Source organism: Sinohyriopsis cumingii, chromosome 15 (assembly GCF_028554795.1).
Source record: "Sinohyriopsis cumingii isolate HCF-2022 chromosome 15, ASM2855479v2, whole genome shotgun sequence".
In the NCBI taxonomy this organism is placed as follows: Eukaryota; Metazoa; Mollusca; class Bivalvia; order Unionida; family Unionidae; genus Sinohyriopsis; species Sinohyriopsis cumingii.
Window position 1 is genome coordinate 79,969,234 of NC_142975.1, and position 27,498 is coordinate 79,996,731.

General features: G+C 35.6%; 1 protein-coding gene and 1 long non-coding RNA gene across 14 annotated transcripts in view; one reads left to right on the forward strand and one right to left on the reverse strand.

Annotated features, from left to right (window-relative positions):
- The first annotated feature begins 1,976 nt into the window (after positions 1-1,976).
- LOC149782148 (uncharacterized) lies at positions 1,977-21,134 on the forward strand. 6 transcript variants are annotated; one of them, XR_016414268.1, is made up of 7 exons: positions 1,977-2,257; positions 6,380-6,454; positions 9,695-9,750; positions 16,326-16,414; positions 17,795-17,974; positions 18,504-18,580; positions 19,812-21,134. It is a non-coding gene; the product is annotated as an uncharacterized LOC149782148 (long non-coding RNA). The 6 variants fall into 6 exon arrangements; XR_016414265.1 differs by having other exon boundaries at positions 1,980-2,257; positions 17,319-17,974; positions 18,425-18,580; XR_016414266.1 differs by having other exon boundaries at positions 1,980-2,257; positions 18,425-18,580.
- A 147-nt stretch (positions 21,135-21,281) lies between these two features.
- The window catches only part of LOC149782149 (uncharacterized), a 61,694-nt gene continuing 55,477 nt past the window's right edge, over positions 21,282-27,498 (reverse strand). For 6 of the 8 annotated variants that reach the window (XR_016414261.1, XR_016414260.1, XR_016414262.1 and 3 more), the window contains one exon: positions 21,282-21,494. Coding sequence is in view for 3 of the 8 variants with exons in the window: in XM_089933588.1 (XP_089789714.1) it covers positions 21,484-21,494 (11 nt within the window). In the remaining 5 variants the exon portion in view is untranslated. Of the gene's footprint in view, positions 21,495-25,637; positions 26,406-27,498 lie in introns of those variants that run through there. The other 2 variants (XM_089933587.1, XM_089933589.1) reach the window with 1 other exon arrangement.

Here is a 27,498-nt window from a genome sequence, read left to right on the forward strand (position 1 = left end):
AGCGCCACCCAATCAGAATCGAGATAGGGGGGAGACCTTGATTTGGGTAGAATGATATCCCTGCGTTTTCCGGCAAAAGTTAGTTCGCTGAGAGAAATTACCCAGAGAAGAGGTTAGCGTAACTCCGAATAGCCATTCGTTATTGGCGGGAAAATCTTAGAGCGGGAAGGTCTAAGTACAGAAAGCTTCAAAAGGTCAGTAGATATTTGTTCGGTCTTTGTGGAATGCGACTGCATTTTAATTGTAGGTCGTATGTATACTTTATTATTACTAGAATCGTAGTACGAAGAATTACTTTGTTTTGTTAATATGTTTGCATATTTTGAAGAAATGAGTTGATATTTGTAAAGAATTATATAGCTTGCCAGCCGTCGTAAGAGTTAATATTGTAATTTACTATGTGGGTATTTTATAGTAGACTAACACATGTTCATATGATTATAGATTTTGCCATTGTTGAATATTTGTAATGTACAGACATGCGTCTGATTTTGTCAGATTGTAGTACGATGAGATTACATATATATGTGTATATACTGACGTGACGCAATGTATTGATGTCTGTATAACAATTCGCTGATACTGTGCTATTACGCCATTGTTTACCCTGCAAGAAGTGTGTGGGAATTTCGATGTGTATGCATACGTGGCCGAAACAGTGACAGCTATCTGATGGTTAATTGTCGTTATAGTGTGAGGTGAGGTTCGATAAAACATTTGTTAACGCCTTGTGGTTTTTCACAGGAAGCTTTGAGGGACAGACCAGTTAAAGTTTGGTCCCGTTGTCTCGGATAGAGAGACGGAGGAAAGGAGGGAAGAAGAGGGAGAAGTTGAAGTCTGGGAGCGGAATTGGAGGAGGAGATAATAGAGAGGGAAAGGAGAAGAAAGGAGAAGTTGAAGTTTGGAGCGAAGCTGGAGGAGGAGATAGTAGAGAGGGAAACAGAGACAAAGGAGGAGTTAGAGGAACGGAAAGAAGGAAGAATCAGCGGGAATAGATTAGTAGATGCAAGGACAGGGGGAAAATCGAACTCACACTGTAATCACGGGATGAATTAGGCTGTCACTTGGTCGAGGGAAAGATGAGTGATTGGAAGTTATTGTTTTTAAATTATCACATTTATTAAATTGTTATTGATTGAATTTCATCTTCGTGTTCTCTATAATTTAACCGTCGGCATTGCTGACTGGGGGCTCAGAGCTGTAAATCTACATCATCACTAATTTAACTTTCTAACCTAACGAGCCAGGGTGGAACTTTCAATTTAATTTAATTAAATTATATTGGGAGAACCCCACCCCAATACGACAGAACGTCACAAACTGGTTGTCTAAAAAGATATATATATTGTTACAAGCCAGGGGTCTTTGCTTGACCAAGCGGTGTCAAACCCTGGCGCGATTCCCGCTAGAAGTCATAAGTTTACCCCAAATTTCCAAAGACTTCCATATAACTTCAGTTGTAAATTAGAAAGCCCGATGTATATGTATACACAAATTTTACTCTAATCAATGCAAGACAACAGATCTCACAACCTGCCAAATATCTATCAACCGCACATCTGCATGGTTTCTCTTCGCTGGTTTATATATTAGGTATTGTCAAAAGAACTTGTATTTCCTTTAATTTTAGTGTAAGATTGATGGTTGTAATTTGGATTAAAGAATGTACAGTTTGGCCTTACTTCAGATTCGCTCCTATCAAAACTCCGCTTCGTCATTCTGGAGAGAGACAGAGAGAGAATAATGTTTTTTTTTATACATTATATATATTTGGTAATTTATTCATTGCACTTTCAGAAAATAGTACTGTCTGGTTTAGCAAAATTCGTTTTCCTACTTTCAATAACTGCTTAGGATAGTTCATTTCATACTAATTCAGGCCGGTTTTTGTGAGCACAAGGGAGCAGTCGTTTTAGTCGTATACTGTGATCATGTGAAATTTCCATAAGTAAAAAATGTAATGATATTTCAGCGGCAGTGTAGGAAAGCCCAATAGATACATGCCAACATCCTCTCTATTGTGCATGTTGCAGATGCTAACTTCACCTAAAATCTGTCACTCTCTCCGAAGTTCATAATATCTTCAGAGCTCCCCTGCAGAAACTCTTGCCTGGTTCCCGTGGCATATGTACCTACTTCCCTTATGAGTACGACAGGGGACCAGTCTAGCGAACGCCAAGAACAAGTTGATTGTAGTTTGGATCAGGGGATCAGGGTGACAATCAAGATGAAAATTATAAACTGATGAATGAAATAAGTAAGTTGTATGCACTTTTTTGGGGTATTTTTGATGCCATTTTCATATTGGTACGAGGGTACAAACAAACAGGAAGGTGTGCCAATACTATCATATTACCGTTTTCAGGCTCAGTATCGCAAACCTTTTGGGAAACAAAAAAAAAAAAAAAAAAAACGGAGCACATACGGCGTGCCTCGAAACGGACATGTTAATGACTAGAAATGAACGTAACAGCCCATTTTACATTTTGGTGCGTTTATATTTTATTCCTTTATCAGGATATTAACTCGTACGTAACATAACGTATTATTGCTGTTCACAAAGGGTTAGACTGCATATTGGAACAAGCGGAACAAACGACAATACCGGAACTAAAAAATGATAATATCGGAACAAAGATTAAAAAACAAATTCTACATACTTCTGTAACAAGTTATACCTTTATTTCCATTCATTTCAGTTAATTGTATACTGAGGTTGGTTAGTTTACTCTTTAAAAAAAATATTTTGATATAATTGTGGAACAAGCGAAAATACCGGAACGAAAATAGTTAATACCGGAAAAAATATACATGGACGAGGACTACCTACTAGAACAACAAGTAGATCTCCACTTATTTTTCCTTTTCAGACATTACTGTTAGCAGACTAGTAATGTCAGAAAAAGAAGAAAAAAAGTGGTGATGACCTTGTTGGTATAGACTACCTTCATTCCTCATGCTCTTTGCGCTCCACAATGTTACCAGGTTTGCAGTTATATTCCGAGGGAGGGAGGGAGGGTAACTGACACGTTATAGGACTCTGTTTATCTTTTGACCTTATATGTAGGTGGATATTCTGTGATAGTTGACACGTTATTATAATAGTCCTACCTGTAAGACCTGCCGCTGCATCAGGGTCTTACAGCCTAACTAATGGCGCTGTGTAGTGTGTTTTGATGTCGACTAACATCGTTACGAAAGTAAAATTTTCAGGAATATTTCACACAACTGACAGCTAAAATAATGACGCTTTTCTACAAAGTAAAGTTATAATGTTTTAGTCAGACTTTACTTACTATGATGCCTTTTCTCTAATAAATTCAAATTCTCACAAAAGAAATGGACCCGTTTTCAAGTTTCTTTGACCTACTTTTCAGTTGGCTGGAAAGCGATGAAAGCCGAAAATGCCAAAATCGGATAAAGTTGAAACATTATTTTTTAACGAAACGAATAAAAAATATATTATGCCTATTGGAATTGTAAGCAATGGTTCGTTTCGTTCAAGAAACTTATCCCAAACATCTACCTACACGAACTTACTTCGGCATACCTCGACTACCGTCGCATTGCAGCAAATTCAAATGTATGTCAACAGAACGTGAAAATGCATCCATTTCCTAGTGTCATATTTTCATTCCACCAGGATAAAGACAGCACAGTAGGTATATTAATTGCACATAAATTAGTGGAAAAATGTTGATATAGGCTGCCAAATGTGTGAGATGTTCCTGAAACTTTGATTACTCGTTCCGATGTCAACGACATCTGAACACACTATACAAGGCCGTTATTTGGATAGTAAGACATAGCACCTCAACAAAATCAAAATGTGCTATGTCTTACATGTAGGACTAGTTATTATAATAACAAATCATAGAATATCCACTTACGGTATAGCAATCTTTATTTGGAAAATGAATTACAACAAGAAGCTCCCATTGTGTCATGGTGGATAAAAAAGATAATTGTTTAAACACAAGATTATATTTTATCCGAATCTGAATGTATACAGTGTAGGGCCTTCATAAAATTGCGCTAGAAAGTTGCAGAAATGTTCTGGAGCTATCTTGAAGCTTTCCACTCTTGATGGGTGCACAATACTGTCATTAAGATTATTCCAGTCCACAGTTGTTTTTATGAGGAAAGAATTTGTAAATTATTCTGTACTACAGTGCTCAACCAAGAAACATTATTTTGTCATTTGTTAATTGTTTTTCTACAGTATTTCTAGTTACGAAGTTACTAAAATATTTGGCTTTGATTTGGCGTATGTCTTGTTGGTTTTAGAAATACTTCAGGTGCGAGATCCAGCACTAACCCCTCAGTCACTTTGTAGAGGAATCTCATTTGGATCATTCTTCACCTGTCTTGGAAGGTTGGTGAACCCAGGTCATTTAACACTTAGGTGACGCATCTTGCTTCACTGGTTTTGTAGTCACCAGATAAAAATCTTGAATCCTGGCATTGAACCTTTCTTGACTCTTGTCACTATCCTTTGTGTAATAGAGATCCCAGATGACAACCATACTCCAGCATGGCTCTGACTATACTGCTAGATAGGAAGTTTGTCTGCATGTCTGTGGACAGTGATTGAAGTTTCTTTTTTGAAATGCCAAATTAATGTAAAATATGTCTTATTGGTCGCTTTTGATGTGAGATTCCCACTTGAAGTCTTAAGATAATGTTAGTCCAAGATATGGGTTTTTACTGACTTGTTGTAGATTGTGATCATTAAAGGTGTACAGGTGAGATGATTTTGTTGTTTTACTGGTCATACTCGTAAGGTAGCATTTAGTGGCATTAGAAGTCATACCCGAGAAAATGGTAGGACATAGTTCATACACCACTTGTCCTAAAATGTTAAGACCAAGTCCAACAATGTAAGATATCTACCTTGATATTTATGCTGTCACACCCAGTCTGTTATTAATATATGGCGTATAATCTGATACAGTATCTATTGCACAAAACAAAATACAGTAAAACTTTCATTTTCCATACCCATCAGATTTTGTGCAGATAATTGGTCATCTGGATGCTCTAATTTTGTTGAAAAAGTTGACAGTAACTGAAAAGTGTGTTGGCTAAATGGGTCCATTAATCACAAGTTTGACTGTATGCATGTACATATGTATCAGGAATAATGCAAATATTTCCATTTTGTAGAGATTTGACATGTTTAAGGTAAGGAAAAGTAGAAACACATAAAAATATATAAATATACTTTAATTAAATACTAATCTTAATCATAAGCTTTTACATTGGCATTTTAAACTTATTGGAGATCTGCTTTGACATTCCGTTTTAAAATGATAGCACTGGTGTGTTGGATGATCATTTTATGTGTGTTTTTGTGAACATTTTTTTGTAATAGAGCTTTTATTCAATGCTGACATGAATTACCTAACAACACCTGTGCTGGTAGGTACTTTACTTCGATCACCTATTAAATCACTGTTGATCATTGATTGAGATCCAGTTATGTATGCTTAGTGACATTGGGTGTAACAACAAACTTTCCCTCTTTGTATCTCCATATCTGCCTTGCTTTATCTTAATTACATTTATACTTAATTTACTTAATTTAAAATGGTAATTTGTTATTCATAATGCTATTGCAATTATAATTTGATAATTGTATGCGATTATATTTGATTGTGTTTGTTTCTGAATTCATGTTACTCTCTTCTAATTTGGTGTTGTGATTGGCAGATTTGTTTAATTTATAGAATTTAATTTATGGAAACATGTATAAGTGACAATTTTGGGGAACTTATTGGTAATTTATATGAATGAATAATTTGGATAATTAACATTTTACTGTACAAATGGATAATATTGTAATTTTAGTTCAGATTTGAAGATATTTTGATAGTATTCATTGCAGTCTAAACTAAATTCCTTTCAGTTAGTAATTGTTTTAAATTTTTGTTTACTGGATATGACATTTAATATGCTGAGTTATAGTGTAATTGGAACTAACCATTGCCCCAGTAAAGAAAAGAGTAATGTTTTGATAAGAAAGATTTAGTAGCATATGTTTGTGTTTTACAGTGTTTACAAAATACAAAAAATGTTAGTTCCAAACCAGGGACTAAAATATCCAATTTATTACAGTTGTGTTTAAAGCTCTGGACACAAATATTATCAGTAACACATTTGCAGGTAGATAATATTATTCCAACAAGATTTATTTTAATGTGATGGTACAGGCTGCTTTTCATGACATAATATTTAGTGTAACCGTATAATGCCATACAATAAAAATGACCATTATTTATTGTGTTTCACCATTCTTCGTATCTATTGGGTCCCAGTGATTGATAAGAAGACATGTCATCAATATTTTGTAGTTTTCATATATCATTTTTCATTATAGATGGTAGTTGAAGGCAACATTGATTGTGGCAAGTCAACATTCCTGAAACATTTCAAGAAAACGCACAATGTTGAGGTTTGAATCTTGTACTGAAAAGTCATTGTTAGCACTAAGTTTATGATAATCACACACAGCAGAGCTTAAAGAAAACATTTTTTTAGACACAGGCCCAGGGCTGGTGGCTTAAAAATATCACAAGCTCTGACTTCACAAGCCTGACTCCAATTTCCATATGCCCAAAAGGAAAATCAAAATCAGATCAAAATTGACTTGCATGATTATTTGGATCAAAAAAACTTTCATACAATGTTTTTCTCTAGGTCCTGAGCTCAGCCATTGTCTAATTGATCTAACGATGTCCTTCTTACTCAAGAGATCAACAGCGTTTGTGATCAATAACATCTGAAGCATGTCTTGACTTATTCAGTTTCTGTTTACACTTTTAACATTGTTCATAGGTGCCACTTAATTTGTTTAACCAGTATTTCCTTGCACTAGAGTAAGAATTAGTACAGGACAGCTGAATTATTATTCATTCAACTTTAACTTCAGACACTTAGAACAACACAATAGCAATTGAACAAGAGCATTTAGAAAAATTAAAATAATGCAACTCTGCCAAAGGTCAGCTGATTTTTATAATAAAAGACAAAAGAGCCAATACGACCACATTTGGTCCCTTTCTTTCTTATGATACCTAAAAAAGAATCATCCTCCATTTGGCCTAAACTCTCCAGATTACAACAATAAAGTAACCAATTGACAGCTTGTCATGTATACACACTAGCCTTAAATCCCATTATGTGGCCACACATCATTGCACCAGTTGCAAGAATTGATGGGACAGTTCTGGTACACACTATACTGAGAGTAACAGATTTGTGGTACATACATATCCAAAATGGTATTTTAGACTCACATGTACATGTATGTTGAATCCATACGAGCATTAGCTATTAGTAACCCAGGCAATGTATTACCAATTCATAGGTCAGAGGCTTGGCTTTGTTCACAAAGTTTAGACCTTTTGATAGAAGTATGATAAGTAGAGATCTTTATAATTGTATGGGGCATGCGTGGGGACAAATATTAATAATTTACTAGTCTTCAATTTTCTTGAAAATAAATTTCCACATTTTATCAATGCAATCGAAGATTATGCAGGCAAATTTTAGTTTTTTAATTTGACAAACCTGATGTGCACCTCATTTAGAATACAGGAGGGGCCTGATCTGAAATTTGAAGGGTTCCAGGCGTCAGGCTATTGAATTTTTGAAGCACTGCACAGGCATGGGGCTGATTATTATTGCAATTGTACTCAATTACATTTATGATCTGTAATTGTAATCATCCTTCATTGGCAGTGTAATTGCATAGTGTAATCATGATTACAACTATATAAAATAATCACAAATTATATTCTTAATCGTGTGCTGAAAAATAGCGTTAAACCCTAAAACAACAACAACAACAATACAAGAAATCACAAATTATATTGTTAATAATTGCGAGAATAACAAGTTTCCATAAACAAAAGAACATGAATGTTGACTATTACAATAAGGAATAGGTAAGATTATGTAGACAATATACAAGCTAATTTTTCTTAAAATATACTGTCTTATAATTTTTAAAAATTGTTTGTTTTTCAGTTATACTGTGTATTATATCTGTCCAGAACAAGAGATAACAAGCAGATACAAAGCAATCATAATTGTAATCTTCCGCCTGTAATTGTAATCATAATCGTAATAACGATTTCCAAATAAAGTGTAATTGTAATCAGTGCCAAACAACCTGTAATCTTAATCAAGTACCTGTAATCAACCCCATGCATGGTCACACTGAAGGCCTCGGGCTGGGGGGGGGGGGAATTGCAGTGAATTTTGTTTTGAATAAAATATGCTGAGGATACAGTTCCTTGTGGAATCCAAAGAAACAGTTGACCAAAAACTAAGGACCAAATCTTCAAAAGTGACAGTTCAGAACCAGAAACTAGAGATAATGGAAGTAGCATTCTGTAGCACCATGTGGCACATGTGCCGTATGTTGCCAACCTCTGCTATAGTACAAAGTGCTCACAACATAACATTACATGTAAGATGGCAACTCACCAAAACTCATGAAAAGAAAGTACAATTGGAACAGAGTACTGTTACCTTTTTTAAGATTAGACAAGGTATAACTAAAGTAAATTCACTGATGAAAACAGGAGACAAAAATGACATCAATTTCAATATGGAAGGAGATGAGACTGAAATGCTAATAAAGGAAATGTGTTGCTTGTAATGGTTGCATCAGAATACATCAAATTATTTTCAACAGTCACTTGCCAGATAACCTGTAAACAGTCACTTGCAAAAAAGTTTGAACAATGAAACAAAATAACAAATTTTATATTATTAACATAAAGTTAAGCACCAATATCACATTGATAACTCAGCCAGTCTTCATATGCATGACAGTCTCTGATTTATTGGCTCGGTGTTTTACTAATTCATATGAATATGAAGGAAAATTTTCTTCGAGAAAGAAGAATTAAATAACTTAACACAAAACACACCCCCCCCAAAAAAAAGTGGATATGAAAGCATTTGCCATGTAAATCATCTGTGTGTGTTTGATTTGAATTTTTAATGTAGCTTTAACAATTTTTCAGTCATATCGCTATGATGTCTGCAGTGTGACAGTGAATAGTGATGTCTAGCACTGGGGCATCATGCCACAGACATGTAGCATCAGGACCTAATACTAACCTCTTATTGTTGAGTGCCAAGCAAGGCAGCTGCTAGTACCATTGTTATAAGTCTTTGGTATCACACTGCCAGGGTTTGAATCTGTGACTGCTTGAATCCGATGTGGACACTGGAGCAGTGCCATGTTAATCATAATGCTTAGTCCAAAATATCTTGGGAGTAGGAAAATGTAATTATTCACATTCTTTTTCTGCTGAATGCTTGAAATAATTTAATAACTCACATCATTATATCTTTTTTGCAACCTCATATTACAGTTGGAAAGGCATCAACATTGTCAGAAAATTCTAATGTGTAACTTGAATGATGACATTTATTCAAACATGCAGAAACTTGACCTTTCCATGCCTACGCAGTAGGCCTGCTTGAAGAGCTGATAGCTGCTCCATTGCTTGGTTTGTGATTGTTTAATTGTGTGTTTGTACTGTGTATTTTGTTTAATTTCGTGTGTGTTGTACTGCTTATTTTGACATGATTCATTTTGTAAGACATGCCTTTGTTAATTTAAATTTTCAGTTCTGGAATATACCCTATACATGCATACATATTTCTTTAACAGGTTGTTCCTAGAACCAGTTAATAGATGGAAAGATGTTCATGAAATTCATCAATCTGGTAAGTAAAAAAACAAACAATGTCCTGTCATAGTTAGCATGGGAGAATAGCTGCTTCTCCATTAAGTACATTACCTGATCACATTAATATTAGTGAAAATACTCTTTTCTTATGCTGAATCCAGCTCTCCCTGAAAGATGAGATAAAGTATTTTCATATATATCAAAGACTGGGGGAAGTTTCTTCTAAGTGGCCACCTGTATCATGTATGTTTAATACTTTAGAAGTTTGCTTGCATCTGTGAACAGTTGCTCTGAACAATCCTATGTAATTTATAATCAACTCTGACCATACAGCATTTATTTTCAGTGTATTGTCAGTCAGACATTGACAAAAGGATTTGGCTGCAGCTATAATCATTTTTATCCCAATTTGGCAGCCCTCTGGGCATATGAATGTTGAAGTCAGACACATGGGACTACTTTGCCTGCCTGACTGGCTTACAAGTTGTATATCATTTGCTGTATGCTACCCTAGCTGCAACCAACTGGTCCAGCCATGTGGACAATTAATGTACAGTTTCGGCAGTCTTGAATCTGTCATCTCTGACTGGCAGATAGCATGTTGCTCTACATTTCATACAGCAATGTTGTCTGGTGTCAAGCAGACTTCCTTGGTTGTCCAACCAGCCAACTGGACCAACCATATCCACAATACCTGCACATGGCATCACAATTGGATCAGGCCTGATCCAACTAACAGCCCCGGACTGGATGTACTAGCATATTCGACATAACTATTTTCACATATGGTGATGATTGCAATTTTTCATCTAGCCAAGAAGGTTAAAAGTTACCATGCCTGGATGTGGTAAGCCATATTGCCACTGTGGTCATTAGAGTTGCTCTCCACACAATGATGCATACTTTATGGCTTCTTGTAAACTTGATTTTACTCTGGCGCTGTTCTTTTTTACCTTACAATTTAGTAACCCTGCTTTCACTCCCATTCATTTTACCTCAAACTTGTGCAGGTCAAATCGAGGATGTGAGATAGCAGGTGGCACAGGAATTGACTCTTCAACTCTCCAAGCCCCTAACTTCTCCAGACAGGCTAAGAGAAAACAAGATTTATCTTTCTCAAGCCTCCAACTATCAATAATGTTCCATCCCTCCTGCTTACATGCAACCATCCTGTTTTTGCCAGACTCCATCTTTTCCAATAGACTTTGATCAACTTATTTCCTTTAAACAAATGGGCCATCTATGTCATTTTCCAAGGGGTACTGGATATTGTTCATCCAGCCCCTTCAAATTTTGTCATTACCCTTCATATTAGAGATCCCAGGTGATCCTGCAAAGGAAGACATTTTATGGAAGGAGATAGGGATTTTCTCATAAAGTGGGACATCCCAGGTTTCTATTCAAGACTTTTTCTGATTATGAAATCCGATGGTAAATTGAGTTCTTTCATAGATTTGATCAAACTCAGTTTATTAAAGTTAAAGGTGGAGATGGCAAGGCATGTCTAAGTGCAAACTGACAAATATTTAATCAGTATTGACCTGTGTGAGGGTACACTGAGTGGCCGAATGGTCTAAAGTGATCTCCATTACGGATCACTTCCATCTCACCTCTGCCTGTGTGTGTTTGAGTCTTGGATTCAGCCACTGTGGGTATGTGAGAAAGCTTGCCAGTATCTTCTCGTAGGTCGATGTTTCTTTCCGGGGTTTTCCTGGGTTCTTCTTCCACCAATTATACTGGCCGCCATGTATAGCCTATCATGTGCTGAAAAATGGCGTTAAAACCTACAACAACAACCTGTGTGACTCCAATTTTCGTACATCTATTTATATAGCAAATGCTTTCACTATGGCCACTATTGGTTTGTTTACCCATTTGACACCCATCCATTTGGCCTCAATCTCCACCCCATGGGCCTTCACTCAGATGTTGGATGGCATTAAATCCAGGACATTAAGCTCCACAGCTACAGTGGTGTACCATGACAATATATTGCATAAACAGTCACTACATTTGCTTTTAATATGAACATCATTCATTTCCTTGTTTGTAGTTTGGGTATATAATCAGTGTAGAAAGTCAGATCTTCTCCTTTCTCAGCATTTTGTTAATCTAACTCAGATCAGCCTGGTTCATCTTCCTCCCAAATGTATTGACAGTATTGTTCATGCATTGGAGATGGCATCTGCCAGAACTTTCATTATGGCAATGGAGTACGTTCAACTCTTCAGTTTGCTCACTGCCATGGCAGACCTGTTATACCTCAGTCATTTATATATGTGCCCTGCATAGAAGTCAGTTTAGCATAGTGATGCCCAATCTCTGGCCACTTCAATCACCAAATTACAATCTGGACCTTAATCAAACATTTTCTGCTTCCATGGCAAAACATGGATTAAGTGGCAATTTGGAATACATTTGCAATCCCACAACCATTAATTAAGTCTGTTCAGACTCCAGTTTGTCAGGTTGGGAGTACTCTTGTTGTCAGACTTTAAGATGGTGAGGGCAAGTGGACACTGTAAGAGACAGTTCTTCACATCAGTCTAATGGAAATTAAGGTTGTACAAATGATGTGACCTGTTTTCCTTTCTTTCAAGAAACAGATTATTGTTGATAGGAAACTAACAAATTACTGTCTGCTCTCTCATCTGTTGACCTGTCAAGAGAAGTGAGGAAGCTGGAGAAAACATGTGCCTCATACGCTACCTGAGTCACACGGAGAATGCCAACAATGGATGTCAGAGGCTCTTTTTTCTTGATAAGGCAGGGCAGCAGGACATAACACCATAAGTGCTGGCTGCTTGGCTAAAGGGGTTATTACATCTGCTTGCTCTAATCTCTCACATGTTCCAGTAAGGTTAATGAATAATTCAGTTCATGAAATTTGAGTGATTTTCACAAGACTAGCCTTTGAACTTAATGTCTCAATTCAAGACAATGGAGTCATTTTGGCTGGCACACACCCTGTGTGCTTCTCCAGTTTATATTTACATGACAGCTTTGCAAAGGAAAGAGCTGAATCTTTTGGGCCACTATTAGCTGCCCAGACTCTTACTATGCTCCGTTTATATCAGTACAACCTTAGGCACAGGAATAATCTTGCAACTTTTGAATGATGCAGCAAAAGTGCAGGGTCCAAAGCAATCATCATCACTAATGTATGAATAATCTTCAGTTGTACTGACTTATCATTTGGAGAAGTTCATCCTTTCAGTACAGAAGTCATCATGCTTCTACCGATGATATGGGTACAAGTTGGATGTTCAAACATTTCTCACATTATTACATTTCTTATACTAATCAGTCATGATTGTGTGCCTTTTCTGCATGATATCCAGTGTATTAAAGTATTGAAAAAGAATTGAACCCAAAGGACAGTTTGTTTTGCATTTCAAATACCCAGGAATGTCTATGGAAAAGTCTGATCTCACATTCAGTTTACTCAGAACTTTGAGTGTTTTGTCAAATCTCATACAGATAAAGGGAATATTGGTGTAAATCGCTCATAAATAAACTTGGAAATATAATTTGGAAATGTGTCAGATACCTTTTGATAAACATTATGCCTTGTTTCATTGGATCATTACGTTCTTACTCCCAATACATATTGCCACACCGTGTATGACATTTCTAAGATTTGCTGTTGGTGAGCTCAATGTGTGCTTAGAAAATCAGTCTCCAGTTTTGAAGTGGTGATGGCTGAAAATAAATAGGCAATATTTGATCGCATGTTCTATTTTTTAGGTAATGTTGCTCATTTTCAGACCAATACATGAGACAATCAGCATGGCTTTTCACTGAAAGAATTCTAGTTGGCTCTAAATGAAAATGGTTCCAGCCTAACATCCAATATGGCCGGTATGGTGTCCATCTTAAAAATCTTGTTATCAGTATTCATCCTGAATGGTTTATTATATCTACATGAAAAATTTTCACTAAAAGATTTTTAAATTCTACTTGGTATTGAAAGAGAATTGGGCTGATCAGACCTCCAACATGGCCACCAAATGTTTTTAGACACACTTAAATTGATGGCCATAGCTACATGGAGTTTTCACCAAAAGATTTCCCATTATGTTTTGTTGGTACTTAATGAAAATGATTCTTGTATGATGTTTAACATGGCCAATATGATGGCCATCTTGAAAGTCTTGTTATGACTACTTCTTGTGATATTTGATTGGTCCCAGATAAAAATGGTGCTGAACAGACCTCCATGAAGTTAGTCATGTTAGACATATTGAAAAAATGTTATATCTTCTGGGACAGAATGTTTTACAGGATTTGCATTTTTGATAACAGACTTGTATTGGGAAGGTCCTAAATATAAACTGGTGCAGATCAGACTTCCAAGATGTTGGCCATTGTGGCCATCTTGAAAATCTTGTTATTACCAGTTCTATTTAAGTGATGGTGATATTGTCATTAGGTTGACACTAAATTTCTCCTTGCTGTATTTAGCCAGTTCTAAAGAGAAAGGGTAAATGATATCAGTGTGATCTGCCAACATGGGAGATATTTTGGAAGATCTGCTTCTTCAGAAAGAATGCCTTCCCGACATATAATTAAGAAAAGCTACTTCTTTCTTGTGATATATAGATGTTCATGTATTAAAATGATGTTGATGTGACCTCCAAAATGTCTGTCTTGACATCCATCCTTGAAAATCTTTTTATAGCTACTTCTGGTGAATTCATAACCAACAATGGTTTTTTACTAAAACACTATTCTAAATATGTAGTTTGTTCCATTGAAAATGTCCATCACTGCACAAATACCATTTTAAAAGTCTTATTGCTGCTCCATTTGCATGAATGATGATACTGGTATGGGGTTTTCATTAACATTTCTTGCAGTATAAACCAGGTTTTGAATGAAAATGAAAATGGTACATATCAGATCACCAACTCTGGTGAAAGGGGTTTGAAGAACAGACCTAACTGAGCTTGGGACATGTCAGAGGTCATTGCTTGGAGTTTTGTACCTCATGGAACTTATGAACACAGTAACTCGTCCATATACAAGTTAATTTTTGAGCACGGTTTTGTATTCAATTTGTGCAGCGAAGTGTCAAGTAGAAACAAGATGGTTCAATGTGCAGCTCTAAACTGCATGAATAATAGCAGTTCTGTAACAATCCTAAATTATTTTACTCTTTTTTTTTCTTCTCCATCTTTGAAAAGTAAGAAATTATCTACCAAATGAAATAACATTAAAGAAATGTTTACACTTTTTCATTCAATTTTTCCAACATCAATTTATTATGCACGTTTGATTTTGTATGTAACTGCATCAGATGAATATGAATTTTATCTTCCACACTTACATTCAAGACTGTTTTCCACTCATAAAATAGACCCCTCCTTCCCATTCTACATTCATCTTGTTTGTGTAATGTCGATAATGGAAAAATAAATCACTTATAATTGAAAAATCTGTGTGTTCATATAAACTCGTTAGATTTCTTATAACTACACACACCGGAACACCACGATATAATGTTTTAAACAATTTTTTAAACAAATGTTATGGTTAACTTTCTTGATTGATAAATCTATTATAGTAACATTATTCATTAAGGTGGTAATTACTCTCAAACTCGGACCCGGCTGATTCGGTACAAATCGCTGACTGATTTGGCCCATATATCTGGCTGATTCTCCAAACTTCTAAGCTGATTTGGACCATGTGAAATGTTATTCAGTTTAGTCCAGGATTTAAATGTGACAATTAAATTTGCTTTTAAAGATGATCTTCTCATTATGTCCCAAGTATTTTGAGCAGTTCAAATATGCATTTAAAGTAACAAAATCCCGTTAGTACGCGTGGTCATGGTATTGTTATATAAAATAAAATAACGTAATCATGTCTATTGTGCATCAGCAATTTAGTAGTGAAATATTTTTTAAACTTCTCGTTCAGTTTGAAATAGTTTCTTTTATTGAGAAATAATAAAGTTACGAACACTGACAAAAAAGAAGAAATAAACTAAAAGATGGGTGTAGTACATGATAGCTTTTAGAAACCGTTCCAATTCTGTGCATTAGCCATTATGTTGAACTCAATAGCAACTGGATTTCTTGAGTAGGCATCAATGATGGTTTTTGTTGAGTTCAAGTATCATTCGTCAATGGTTAGCAAATCTCAATAAAAAATTAGATTAAATTGTTCAGTTAGAGAGATGGTACTATTACCCTTTGGATTATTGATGGCACGAATTCAGTCGATTTCGGGTTATAGAGGTCCATGCCATAAAGTCGTCTCAGGATAACTTTAGTTATTAGGTTGGAGCCCTTTCATGTATAAAACTGCAGATGTCACATCATGCTTACACCTGCTCTAATTTTTCCAACTGAAATGCATTTGATGATTTGAAGAACAGTGCAAAAGGGATAGATGCCACTTCTTTTTTCCTTAAGTACAGAAGCGGAGTTGATCAAATGGAAAAGGTGAAAAGCTGTAAATTTTATAGATTTAATAAGTTATTTAGTTGAAGAAAATCAACAATAAATAAAGCCTTAACAACCAGGGCGAGTTCTCCATAATTCATGATCAACAATGCCAGTGTGTACAGTGTCTCAAATGACGTCACACCCACTATTTTTACAGGGGGAGAGAAGCGCATTGTTCTATTCAAGGTGGCCTGGGAGAGATGATCGGTTTTTCATAAATTTCTTCGTAACAAGTAAGAATAAAAGGTAAAAATTTTCAGAAAATGAACCTTATACATATAGCAAAGTATATATGAAGTTGGCACGAATTTCAGTTCTGCATGTTGGTCCCCTTTAATCAGTAGTGGCTTTTAGCATGATAACACACAAGTATGAATTATTTTATATAACTCAGTTTGCAGATGTATCTGAATAATACTTTGAATGATATCACTTCAGTAACTATGCTTCGCTTTTGATTATGTTCCCCAACCACATTATATTAAGAATATTGGCCTGCAACCTTGCGAATCCAGCCCTACTAAAATATAAAAATCTTATTATCCTATTTCAAATAGACAAAGGGCAGTAACTCTAGAACATTACCTCCTCAGCCTGGTGTTGCTAAGTTTTAGCCTCGCCTTTGTACTGAGCAAATGTCATGCAGATCATCCTCTGACAATCCAGCCATTTTTGTGTTCCTGTAGGCCCATCCAACGTTCCTTTTGGATCCTTTGCAACAATATATCAATCTACAGCTGGCTGTATTCATTATTTTACGGTTTCTGCCAGAGCTGAGTGATTTTGTCACTTTTTGGGACTTTGTCTTTTAAGACTTCTGTCCCATCATGCTATCATTGACTGTATACAGGTTCATTAAGAGTTAGCACAGCTTTGACTTTTTTTTTGCTTACTCTGTTCATTAAGGAAGTCTTAAGAGAAAAAATTCTGAAGTGCTGCATGATAACTTATTCTTGGTTTATTTCATGCTGTTTTAATACAATTTTGGTTTATATATTAACTAAACATTGTGCAGAAGTTCATAACATTGCCATATGATTCTGATATGACACTTTTGCTTCTCTGTTAGTTATGACAGTGATTTAGCGACTTTGTAATTTCAATTACATTACTAGTTTCCGCTTTAATTTTAAGTTTTGTGTTCTTTCAGTGGGATATCGTCTTGCCGTCCCAGCATGTGGACATTATCATTGAAATGGTCTAGCCAAATAGTTATACAGGGATTTTACTGATAGATCCATCAATCTAGCAAAGCCATCAGCATCTTACCACCACTGTACCAGAGATTTCAATGAGAAATCTGTCCGTTCAGTCAGGCATTTGGAGCGACCGGTACTGATGATAGCCATACTGTCTTATATATCAGCAGCATCTGGGCCGACCACATTGCCATTCACACCAGCCAGCAGTAAGGCTTTCATTTACTCACTGCCTACCCTCATGGGAGAGCCAGTGATATTGCCTAATACGAACAGCTGGAGTCGTTGATGCCACCCAGCAAGTCTTATGCAGAGCTACAGACGGACCTGGAAGATGACCCAGCACACAGCGAGTGCTATAACATGCTGCCAAATCATTCTTGTTCAGATCCGACTAAGGAAATCTATCAGGTGTTTGTCATTTCAGAATGCCCAGCATGCCCTACTGCTACCCAGTATTACAAAGTCAAGGTGTTGGTTGATTTTGGGAGGAGGAAGATACGCCCTCTACAACAATGGCATCGTACCTAGATGACATCATCCAAAAACACATAAATTCTATCCTACTCCAGGGTAGGAATGACCTCTTCTCTCTGCATCCTATGAGGTAAATACTCCATGTTTATGCCATATATATGTTCATTCAATGTTCATCTTGCCTATAAAATGAACATTCATATAATTTCCTGTTACTTTTCCTCTTTAAACTTGTGTACCGGTTTTTCTTTGAACCAAAATCACGATTTCCTCAATGCGGTGCATCAACAATTCTTTTGTGTAAGTTCTCAAAAGAGTGGATCATTATTTCTGCATGACATCCTGATTTCCCTAGCCAAAATCAGAGTTAGTCTGCCTTTATTAACTGAAGGTAAAGGTTTGTGCATCATCTTTCATGGACATTTGCTAGAGGAAAACCATTTTTACATTTATGTGATCAAAATATTTTAATTCATAAAGTTTGCTGCAGTTAATAGTACAGTTTTTCCTCTAAAAGTTTCATGTTGCCACAGAATATTAAAGGTGTATCAGTATCACTTATTTCTTTTCAATTTTGCAGGTCTCAATTTGCTTGGTAAAATATTAGGATTAATTGGGTCAGTCATACTGATAGAAGCACTACCTTTAATCTAATACAGATACTCCACCTGATCAAAGCACACAAGAGACTGACTTTGATGGACAGATTTAGTTTCTACAAGAGTTGTGTTTTGTGGTATGTATTTGTTGAAAGCCAAGCAGTTGAAATGCTTCCTGTCTAGAACTACATTTTCCACAGTCAGTATTTGTTCTATACCTAAATATTTTACTATCATTTTGTAAACTCCAAAAATCATTAAAGTCATTTGTAGGTGAATGGAAGTTTGAGAGGAAATCTCTTGAGTTACATTGTGTAGAGTATTCTTATGTATGATCAGTTTCAGTAGCCATATACAATTGCATTTATTTGATATGTCACTTTGTAAGCTGTACATGGTCCCACAGCAGGATGTGTTCTAAAATGGCCTAGTGTTTGTTGATTTAACTTTGATTTCTCCAGTTAGAGATTCTTGTGATTACCCCTATCCCCCAACAAACACTACATTTCTACTATTAGTAGCACCACCAGGACAATAATGAAAGGTCATGAACTATATTTTTTATATCAGACTAAAATTACTTCTAAAGCACATTATTTTATTGTGTGGTTTCTTTCTGTTAGCTAGAACAGTTTAGACAATCTTTTCAGTTTTGTCATTGAGAACATAATTTTATATCATTCATTCATGCAATGTGTTACTCCAAAATCTCTTATTGATATTCAAGCAGTATTGTAAAGGAATTTTGAGTCTGTCCTGATGCTGTAAACACATAAAAGAAATGTCTGAGGTTGTATATAATTTTAATTCTTTGCACAAATACAGGCAATCAATACCAAAAATATGAATCTTTTTGATCTCACTTATGTATTTTATATATTTTTAAATATAATATTAAGCAGGTGGATACAGCTATAAATTTGTGCATAAAAACTATTAGTCTCTTTTTATCTTCATCATGTACAAAAAGGGAAGAAACTCTTACCCATTATCTCCCTTACTACTCTGTGGCTACCTTTCAACCAGATGTTTACCAGTGTAAGCTCTTACCCAGTATGATAAACAGTGGCCTGTATTGCCACTTGAAACAGGAGAAATCTTTTCATTTCCACACATCCATCTTGAAAGCTAGCATATTATTACATGTTGGTATCATATTTTATTTTTGGTTAATATAGAAGTGATTTTATTAAAGTTTGTGGACTTCATTTTGCCTCACCTTATACCACATGGTATCACTAGTGCATGTTTTGGGTCAGTTTTTTGTGCACACTGCATATGCATCTATTTATTGTGTAGTGGGTCTTCTTATGATTAAATACTTTCTGGTTGTTATTTCCATTAATTTTTGCCTTTTGGTCATTTCAGTTACACAAATGATGACTAAATGTGCCAAATGCAAGAAATTCAGAGTAGTGAGGATCATGCACCACCTGCACAAAGTATTTGTTGATTCTGTGTGCAGTATATGTGCAGAGTCATTAGAGAGGTTATGGCACATGGTTATGCACCAATAGCTTCAAGAGTAAGGAGAGACAAGTAAAGTCTGGATCAACAGAAATCGACATCATGAGCCTTCACCTTGATATATTGATAGCAAGTGTAAGGGTGGGTGGGTTAGCATGCATCTGTTACACCTAGCCAGCTTCAGTTAGACGAGTATCATGCTTTATATATATATATATATATATATATATAGTTATGTATATTTGTATCATTTGAATGTTTTTTCTCCGTGATTATATGTTATTTATAATCGTATTAAAGTATTTGTCCAAAAACAAGTTCATTTTTATTTTTTTGATCAACATAATACATAGTTAACATTTCTCTTTGAATGTGGATTAAATATTCAGATAATTATCAATAGAGGAAAATATGTTTATTTTGTCTGGGTCTAGTGCATTGGAATTCCATCAAAAGACCTGGTCTGCCTGATGTTTACCACATTCTCTGTTATAATTTTAATGGATTTTATTTGGTTGACAACTTAGAAATTTCTGGAAATGAACTTGTGACCTGCATCCTTGTTTTACTTTTGTGTTTTAGCTTTTTATATAATGTTGTTTACTTGAGAAATTACTTATTTTTATATAAACATTATTGTTGTGTTCAGTATTTTATTTGGTTGGAATTATTTGTTCATATTATTATTTACTTGAATTACAGAGTGGATTATATTATTGTGATTCATCAAAAGACTGTTGACACATCTCCACATCATGGGCCAATACAGGCACATCAACACATTCAGAGTTAAAGGGGGCCCCGAGAGGCCGTGTGGTCTAAAGCGCTCTCCGTTACGGATCATTGCCATCTCACCTCTGTCTGTGTGGGTTCGAGTCTCGGATTCAGCCAATGTGGGTATGTGAGAAAGCTTGCCAGTAGCTTCTCGAGGGTCGGTGGTTCTTTCTGGGGATTTCCCAGGTTCTTCCTCCACCGTTAATACTGGCCGCCATGTATAGCCTATCGTGTGCTGAAAAATGGCGTTAAACAACAACAACAACAACATCAGAGTTAAAGCTTTTTCTTGGGAACACCACTGGAATTTAATTACAACTTCATTCATTAGGACTTGTGATAGAGCATTTTGGACTATTTGGGATTTAATTTACAATACTATAAATTCTATTTTAAATTTGTGCTTTGTATTCATGAGAAATAAATTATTTGTTGAAGTTTAGAAAACTAGTTCGTTATCGCTCTTTTCTGTTGCTAGTTTAAGACCATAGAGTGAACAGTATGAAAGCTTCGGTCTTCCCAGATGATGCTTGAGTTGCAAATGCTAGCCATCCATGCTGTATGTTGCCGCTCCAGCTGTTGACCTGCCAGTCCAGCTGCCTGCACTTTTGTCTAGTGATTGACAGTCTGTCACATCAGCAAGCTGCACTGCATGTCGGCCAGTCATTCCATTTATCCAATCTTTGAATGATCCATCCAACTGGTCTATCTATCTTACATCCAGTGCCATTTGGCTGTCCATTGAGCCAACCATCCTGCTACCAGACATTTCTGTACTCCAACACACCTTCTGACTGCCCTACCAGCCTGCTGTAAAATATCATCCTGAAATATTTGGCCAACATTTTGTATTGATAATTGATTTTAATGCTTATATATAGAGAGTAATTGATTATTGGATTAATTATCCCAGCCCAAATGAATACATAAACCAATGATGATGATAATATGGTGTCATGTTTACACCGACCCAGAGTAGCCCCTGTTTGAAACACGTATAATCAAAGTAATTCTGACAAGCCATTGTTTGATGTTAAACATTGCCGCAGGCTACCACTAATCCATTACATAAGATTGCTGTGGCTAGAAGTGGAGAGCCGGACCTAGGAGTTGCGAAGACGCCAGATAGCCAATTATCACCTAGTTGTGGAAAGTTGCCTGAAGAAGTGGGAGTGTCTTAACTTCTTTTCCCTGCAGACAGACAGACAGGTTGAACTGGCCGCTAAGACGATTGGACAGGGCCACAGCGCCACCCAATCAGAATCGGGATGGGGAGAGACCCTGATTTGGGGTAGAATGATGTCTCCGCGTCTTCCGGCAAGAATTAGTTCGCTAAGAGGAATTACCCAGAGGAGGTTAGCATAACTCCGAATAGCCATTCGTTATTGGTGGGAAAATCGTAGAACAGGAAATTCTAAGTACAGAGAGCTTCAGATAAGGTCAGTGAGCTATTTGTCCGGTCTTTGCGGAATGCAACTGCATTTTAATTGTAGGTCGTATGTATACTTTATTATCACTAGAATTGTAGTGCGAAGAATTACTTTATTTTGTTAATATGTTTGCATGAGTTGATATTTGTAAAGAATTATATAGCTTGCTCATGTGATTATAGATTTTGCCATTGTTGAATATTTGTGTAATGTACAGACATGCATCTGATTGTTGTCAGATTGTAGTACAATAAGATTAAATATATATGTGTATATACTGACGTGACGCAATGTATTGATGTCTGTATGACAATTCGCTGATACCATGTTATTACGCCATTGTTTACCCTGCAAGAAGTGTGTGGGAATTTCGATGTGTACGCATGCATGACAGAAACCGTGATAACCTTATCTGATGATTAATTGTTGATCTAGTGTGAGGGGAGATTCGATAAAGCAGATGTTAACGCCTTGTGGTTTTTCACAGGAAGCTTTGAGGGATAGACCAGTTACAGTTTGATCCCGTAGTCTCAGATAGAGAGACAGAGGAAAGGAGAAGAAAGGAGAGAAGTCAGGAGAAGTTGAAGTCTGGGAACGAAATTGGAGGAGGAGATAGTAGAGAGGGAAATGGAGTCGAAGGAGGTGTTAGAGGAACGGAAAGAAGGAAGGAATTAGCGATAAAGAAATAGATGAGTAGATGCAAGGACATGGGGGAAATCGAACTCACACTGTAAATCACGGGATGAATTAGGCTGTCACTTGGTCGAGGGAAAGACGGGTGATTGAAAGTTATCGGTTTTTTTAAATTATCGAATTTATTAAATTGTTATTGATTGAATTTCATCTTCGTTTTCTCTATAATTTTGCTGTCGGCATTGCTGACTGGGGGCTCAGAGCTGTAAATCTACCTCATCACTAATTTAACTTTCTAACCTCACGAGCCAGGGTGGAACTTTCATCATAATTTAATTAAAATATATTGGAAGAACCCCACCCCAGTGCGTGCAAACGTCACATATACATTTGTAGGCTGGTGTTTGGTTTGCTAAAACCAGTGCTGCATTTTCAATGAGTATTGTACAGTGATCGGTGACTTTATTTATTGGAGTGGTTATAGTGATGTTGCAGTAATTTGACTCTCTGCAGCTACAAAGAACATAAAATAAAATGTACATGTCTCAATTATTGCTCTGAGAAAAAAAATGCAGATTCTCTAGAATTATCCAGTTATATACTACTTTGTTTACATTACAGACATATAGACTGAACCAGTGATTATCTCGTGCCCCTACACAAGTGTATATTGTACAAATTTTGTATTTGAAAAAATACCAAGCCCCACCCAGGTGTTGACATTCGTCTACCCAAGTGCATGTACTTCTGTTTATAGTCAATGCAAAATAACAGCTTCATATGCACAACAGAGCTAATGCTTCAGAAATTCAGTGGTAGGAAAGAAAACCCCAGACAGCATACCAGTGTTAACTGGGTTTGCCTTAGTCAACTTGAACAAAAGTACAGGTACAATTAGTTTTATAATTTGTTCAAAAAGTTAAGTTAGTAGGATGGTCCAATTTTGAATCTTTAGAATTTTTGTTTTGCAAAATATGGAAAAACAGTGCTGTATAGTCTTGCATGATGTAGGATATTGAATTTGCTCGTCATTTTGCTTATTTATTCAAGAAAAAAACTTTTAACATTTCATATTAAGAATGTAGCAATTATGGTAATTGATAGGTGAAAAGTACTCTTGGTTCCTCTGTAATGATGTGTATCAGATAAAGCTTTGGTTCTACACCTTTAATTATTTTCTAGATTGTGAAAGTGATGCTAACATAAGTAGACCATGACATGCATATAGTATTTTCCTTTATTTTATTTTCCAATCGCATTATTATGAATTCCAATTCATCATAACCATTTTAACTTTTCATCATGTATTGCATCAGTTATAAGTAGCTGATGTTTCCTTCCATTTCATCTGTATTTTGGTACAAGCTATTTGTCATTCAAAATTTTTGAATTCATTGTCAGTTGTAAGCTTCTCAGTTGAAATTATTTTCTTCTGCTTTTACTAGACTTTCTACAATGACACTTTTAAAATTTCAATATGTTGTATATTTTCTTGTAGTGTTTCTTGTGGCTTGTTTTTAATATTGTTGGAATCAACAAGTTGCACTGTTTGTGCTTTTCTGTCATTGCTAGTAGAGTCTTTGCAGCTCATAAAACATTAATTTCTCTTAGTCTTTAAGGGTGCTTGCCTTTAACATGTATTGTGAAATTCCATTTTTCTCGGTGTTTGAGATCAATATGGACTCTGTTCAGTCATTAGTATTTATTTTATAATAAAATAGTGAGTGATAAAATAATGAACCCAAACAGTAACTTGTGGTAACTTTATAATCTAGAATAATGTTGGAAAATACATTTTATAGGACAAAAATACTGAATAATACCGACAGGATTTATTTTATTTGTTATCTTGTCAAAGACATTCTCTTTTATGTCGTGATAGATCTACAATATAGAAAGAATTTAATGTCCAAATCACGGTCCCTCCCTTCATTTATATGACTAAACAGTACAGTCTTGTCCATTTTAAGGAAGATCAAATCCTATCCATCCTTGGTGTGTTGCTTCATGCCGTTTGATAGATCACTCGTGTCAGTGAAAGGTTCGCCTATTACAGCTAACAAATCATCTGATCAGTGCCATCACTGGCTAGATGTTGTGACAGCTATACAATGACAGCAATGATGACAGCTTGTCAGCTGGCTTGTCAGAACAGTTATATAATGACAGAAAGGTTCACAGGTTGTCAGTTGCCCTTTGGGAACAGTTATGAAATGACAGCAAGGCTGACAGCTTGTCATCTAGCTTGTCAGCACAGTTATATAATGACAGCAAGGTTGATAGCTTGTCAGTCGCCTTCTGGGAACAGTTATGAAATGACAGCAAGGCTGACAGTTTGTCATCTTGCTTGTCTTTATAGCTGTCATCTCTGTGATTGCAAGTATATAACATACAAACTGCTATTATCATAACTTTACAATTTCTCATTCATTCTTCTGTCAAATTTACAGTCAATACTAAAATTTCAATGAACTTTTAATTGCAGTTTTGCCATTATAAAGACTTGATCTCCACCTAAATTGATATGCAAATAAAAATGAAGAGGTATCTCTAATCTGGCAATCCACTGATTGCTTTTGTGTGGCATCAAATTTTTTGGGTTGATGAGCTGTTAAATGCATACAACTAAAATGACCAATGAACTTAACAATGAGGTTGTATAGGCCAAATGTTGTATAAATCGGTTAACAAGTCAGTCAGCTGATATTGAAAACCCCCTTAAAATTTGAAAACATTTTAGGAGGCAGTTTTCCCCAGAGTAAGTACACTTCAATTTTAATCATATGGACAGTTTTCCCGAGTAATATGTAATGTGTTTGTCACCAATTACAAATTTTTATTTAAGGAACCTTGGAAATGTATAATTATGAGAAGAATTGCAAGCCATCAATAAGAAACAATTTGTTTACTTTATTTAAATATTATATAAGAAAATACGATTTTCATGAAAATCAATACAGTTTGATATATGAAGAGGTTTTATTTATTGTAATTTATTTATTGTAAATATTCTTTGATCACAGCTTTATATTATAAATATTGCATCCATTTTATGTAAGTCTCATTCAAGTTAGAGCTATAACTGATTCAAACTATCAAAGGAACTGAGAAGCAGTAAGGACAATAAACTATCCAAAAAGAAATAAAGAAGAGGCGGTGGAGAATCAAGAAATGTCATGAATAACAAATCAACTTTAAATGGAATGTCACCGTAGGACTGCTTTGATGCAGAGAAGTAGACATTTAACACAAAATGCTATACATTGTAATACAAAAATAAATTTGTATACACTAACATAAATAAAACTCCAACAAAAGTTCTTAAATAATATGAGAAATAGTTTCTATATGTCATTGCTCAATCAATATATGTTAACTCTTCTGACTCTAAAGCTCTAAAAGCAGTGTCAACATTTAGTAATGATACATATTTGCTTCCAACTTTTTCACATTACCATCAGCTAAAACAGGTGGTTTGACAGACACATTTTGTAAACACGAAAAGCAAATGTGAAACTGTACATCCATGTATACATCTCGCAGCAACTGAGATCAGCAGAAGTGATATCAACCTTTCTGGCCGAACTCATCTGCACCATATATTAACATTCTGCAACTCCAAAACTTGAATCTTCTCTCCACCTGGTATGAGAAGTGGCTGAAATAATAAATAGAAACAAACAGATAATAGCTGACAGGAGCATGTAGATTAAAACTTGAAACGATTCTTAGTCAGTGGTTATGTGAGAAAGTGTCTCTCTTGGAACTGGCACAAACCAGTTGGAACCTTCAATGTGACAAGGCTACAACTTACATTCTACACTGGGTTACCTCCCCTGCTCTTGTTGTTTTGGGTTTAACGCCATTTCTGAGCGAAAGATAGGCTAAACATGTTGGCCAATATCAAAGGTTAAGGAAGAGCCCGGGTATACTACAAGAAGAGCTATTGATCCATGGGAAGCTACTGGCAAGCAGTCTCATATACCCACACTGGCTGAGCCTGAGAATGAAACCAGAGTGGAGAAAGACTAGTTGGCAGCAATCTGTAATACAATTAAATACATTTGGGGCAAACAAAACGCCCAAACCCACCTAAATTCATCCAAATCCACCACAAAGTCAACCCAAATCCATGATAACAGTAAAGTAAGTGAATATTATGTTACTCATCAATAAGTCTTTACAAAATTTATTTACTTTATTTAAATATTATATATAAGAAAATACGATTTTCATGAAAATCGATGCAAGTCTCAGGTCAGTTCATATACAGTTTGATTTTTGAAAAGGTTTTATTTATTGTAATTTATTATAGACCTATTGCAGAAAAAAGAGAACAATTTTACATTAAAGATACAAATAAAAGCTTACTATCGATTTTTGTATACAGTATCCTCATGAGACTTTCCCTGAGGTATTCAGATTAATTCCTTGTACAACTGGTGGCTCTAATATTGACTGCCACATCACCAACCCCTCTTTTTACATTTTTTTTTGACAGAAAGGTGCTATTTTGAATAATTTCCTGTGACAAGGTGGCTAAAAGAATCATTATATGTGTGCTGTATCCATGATAGAAGTTCACTAGTACTGTAACACATTAGGATACATTTTATCACCCCTCAACCATCTTGATTTTTATAAATTTACCTCTGCAGCAGACATATGTGAATACGTAAGACAAATCGGCTTGTTATGCACTTGATCTCCAGTGCTAGTCTGATAGTGACAAGCATTTACCAAACAAGCCA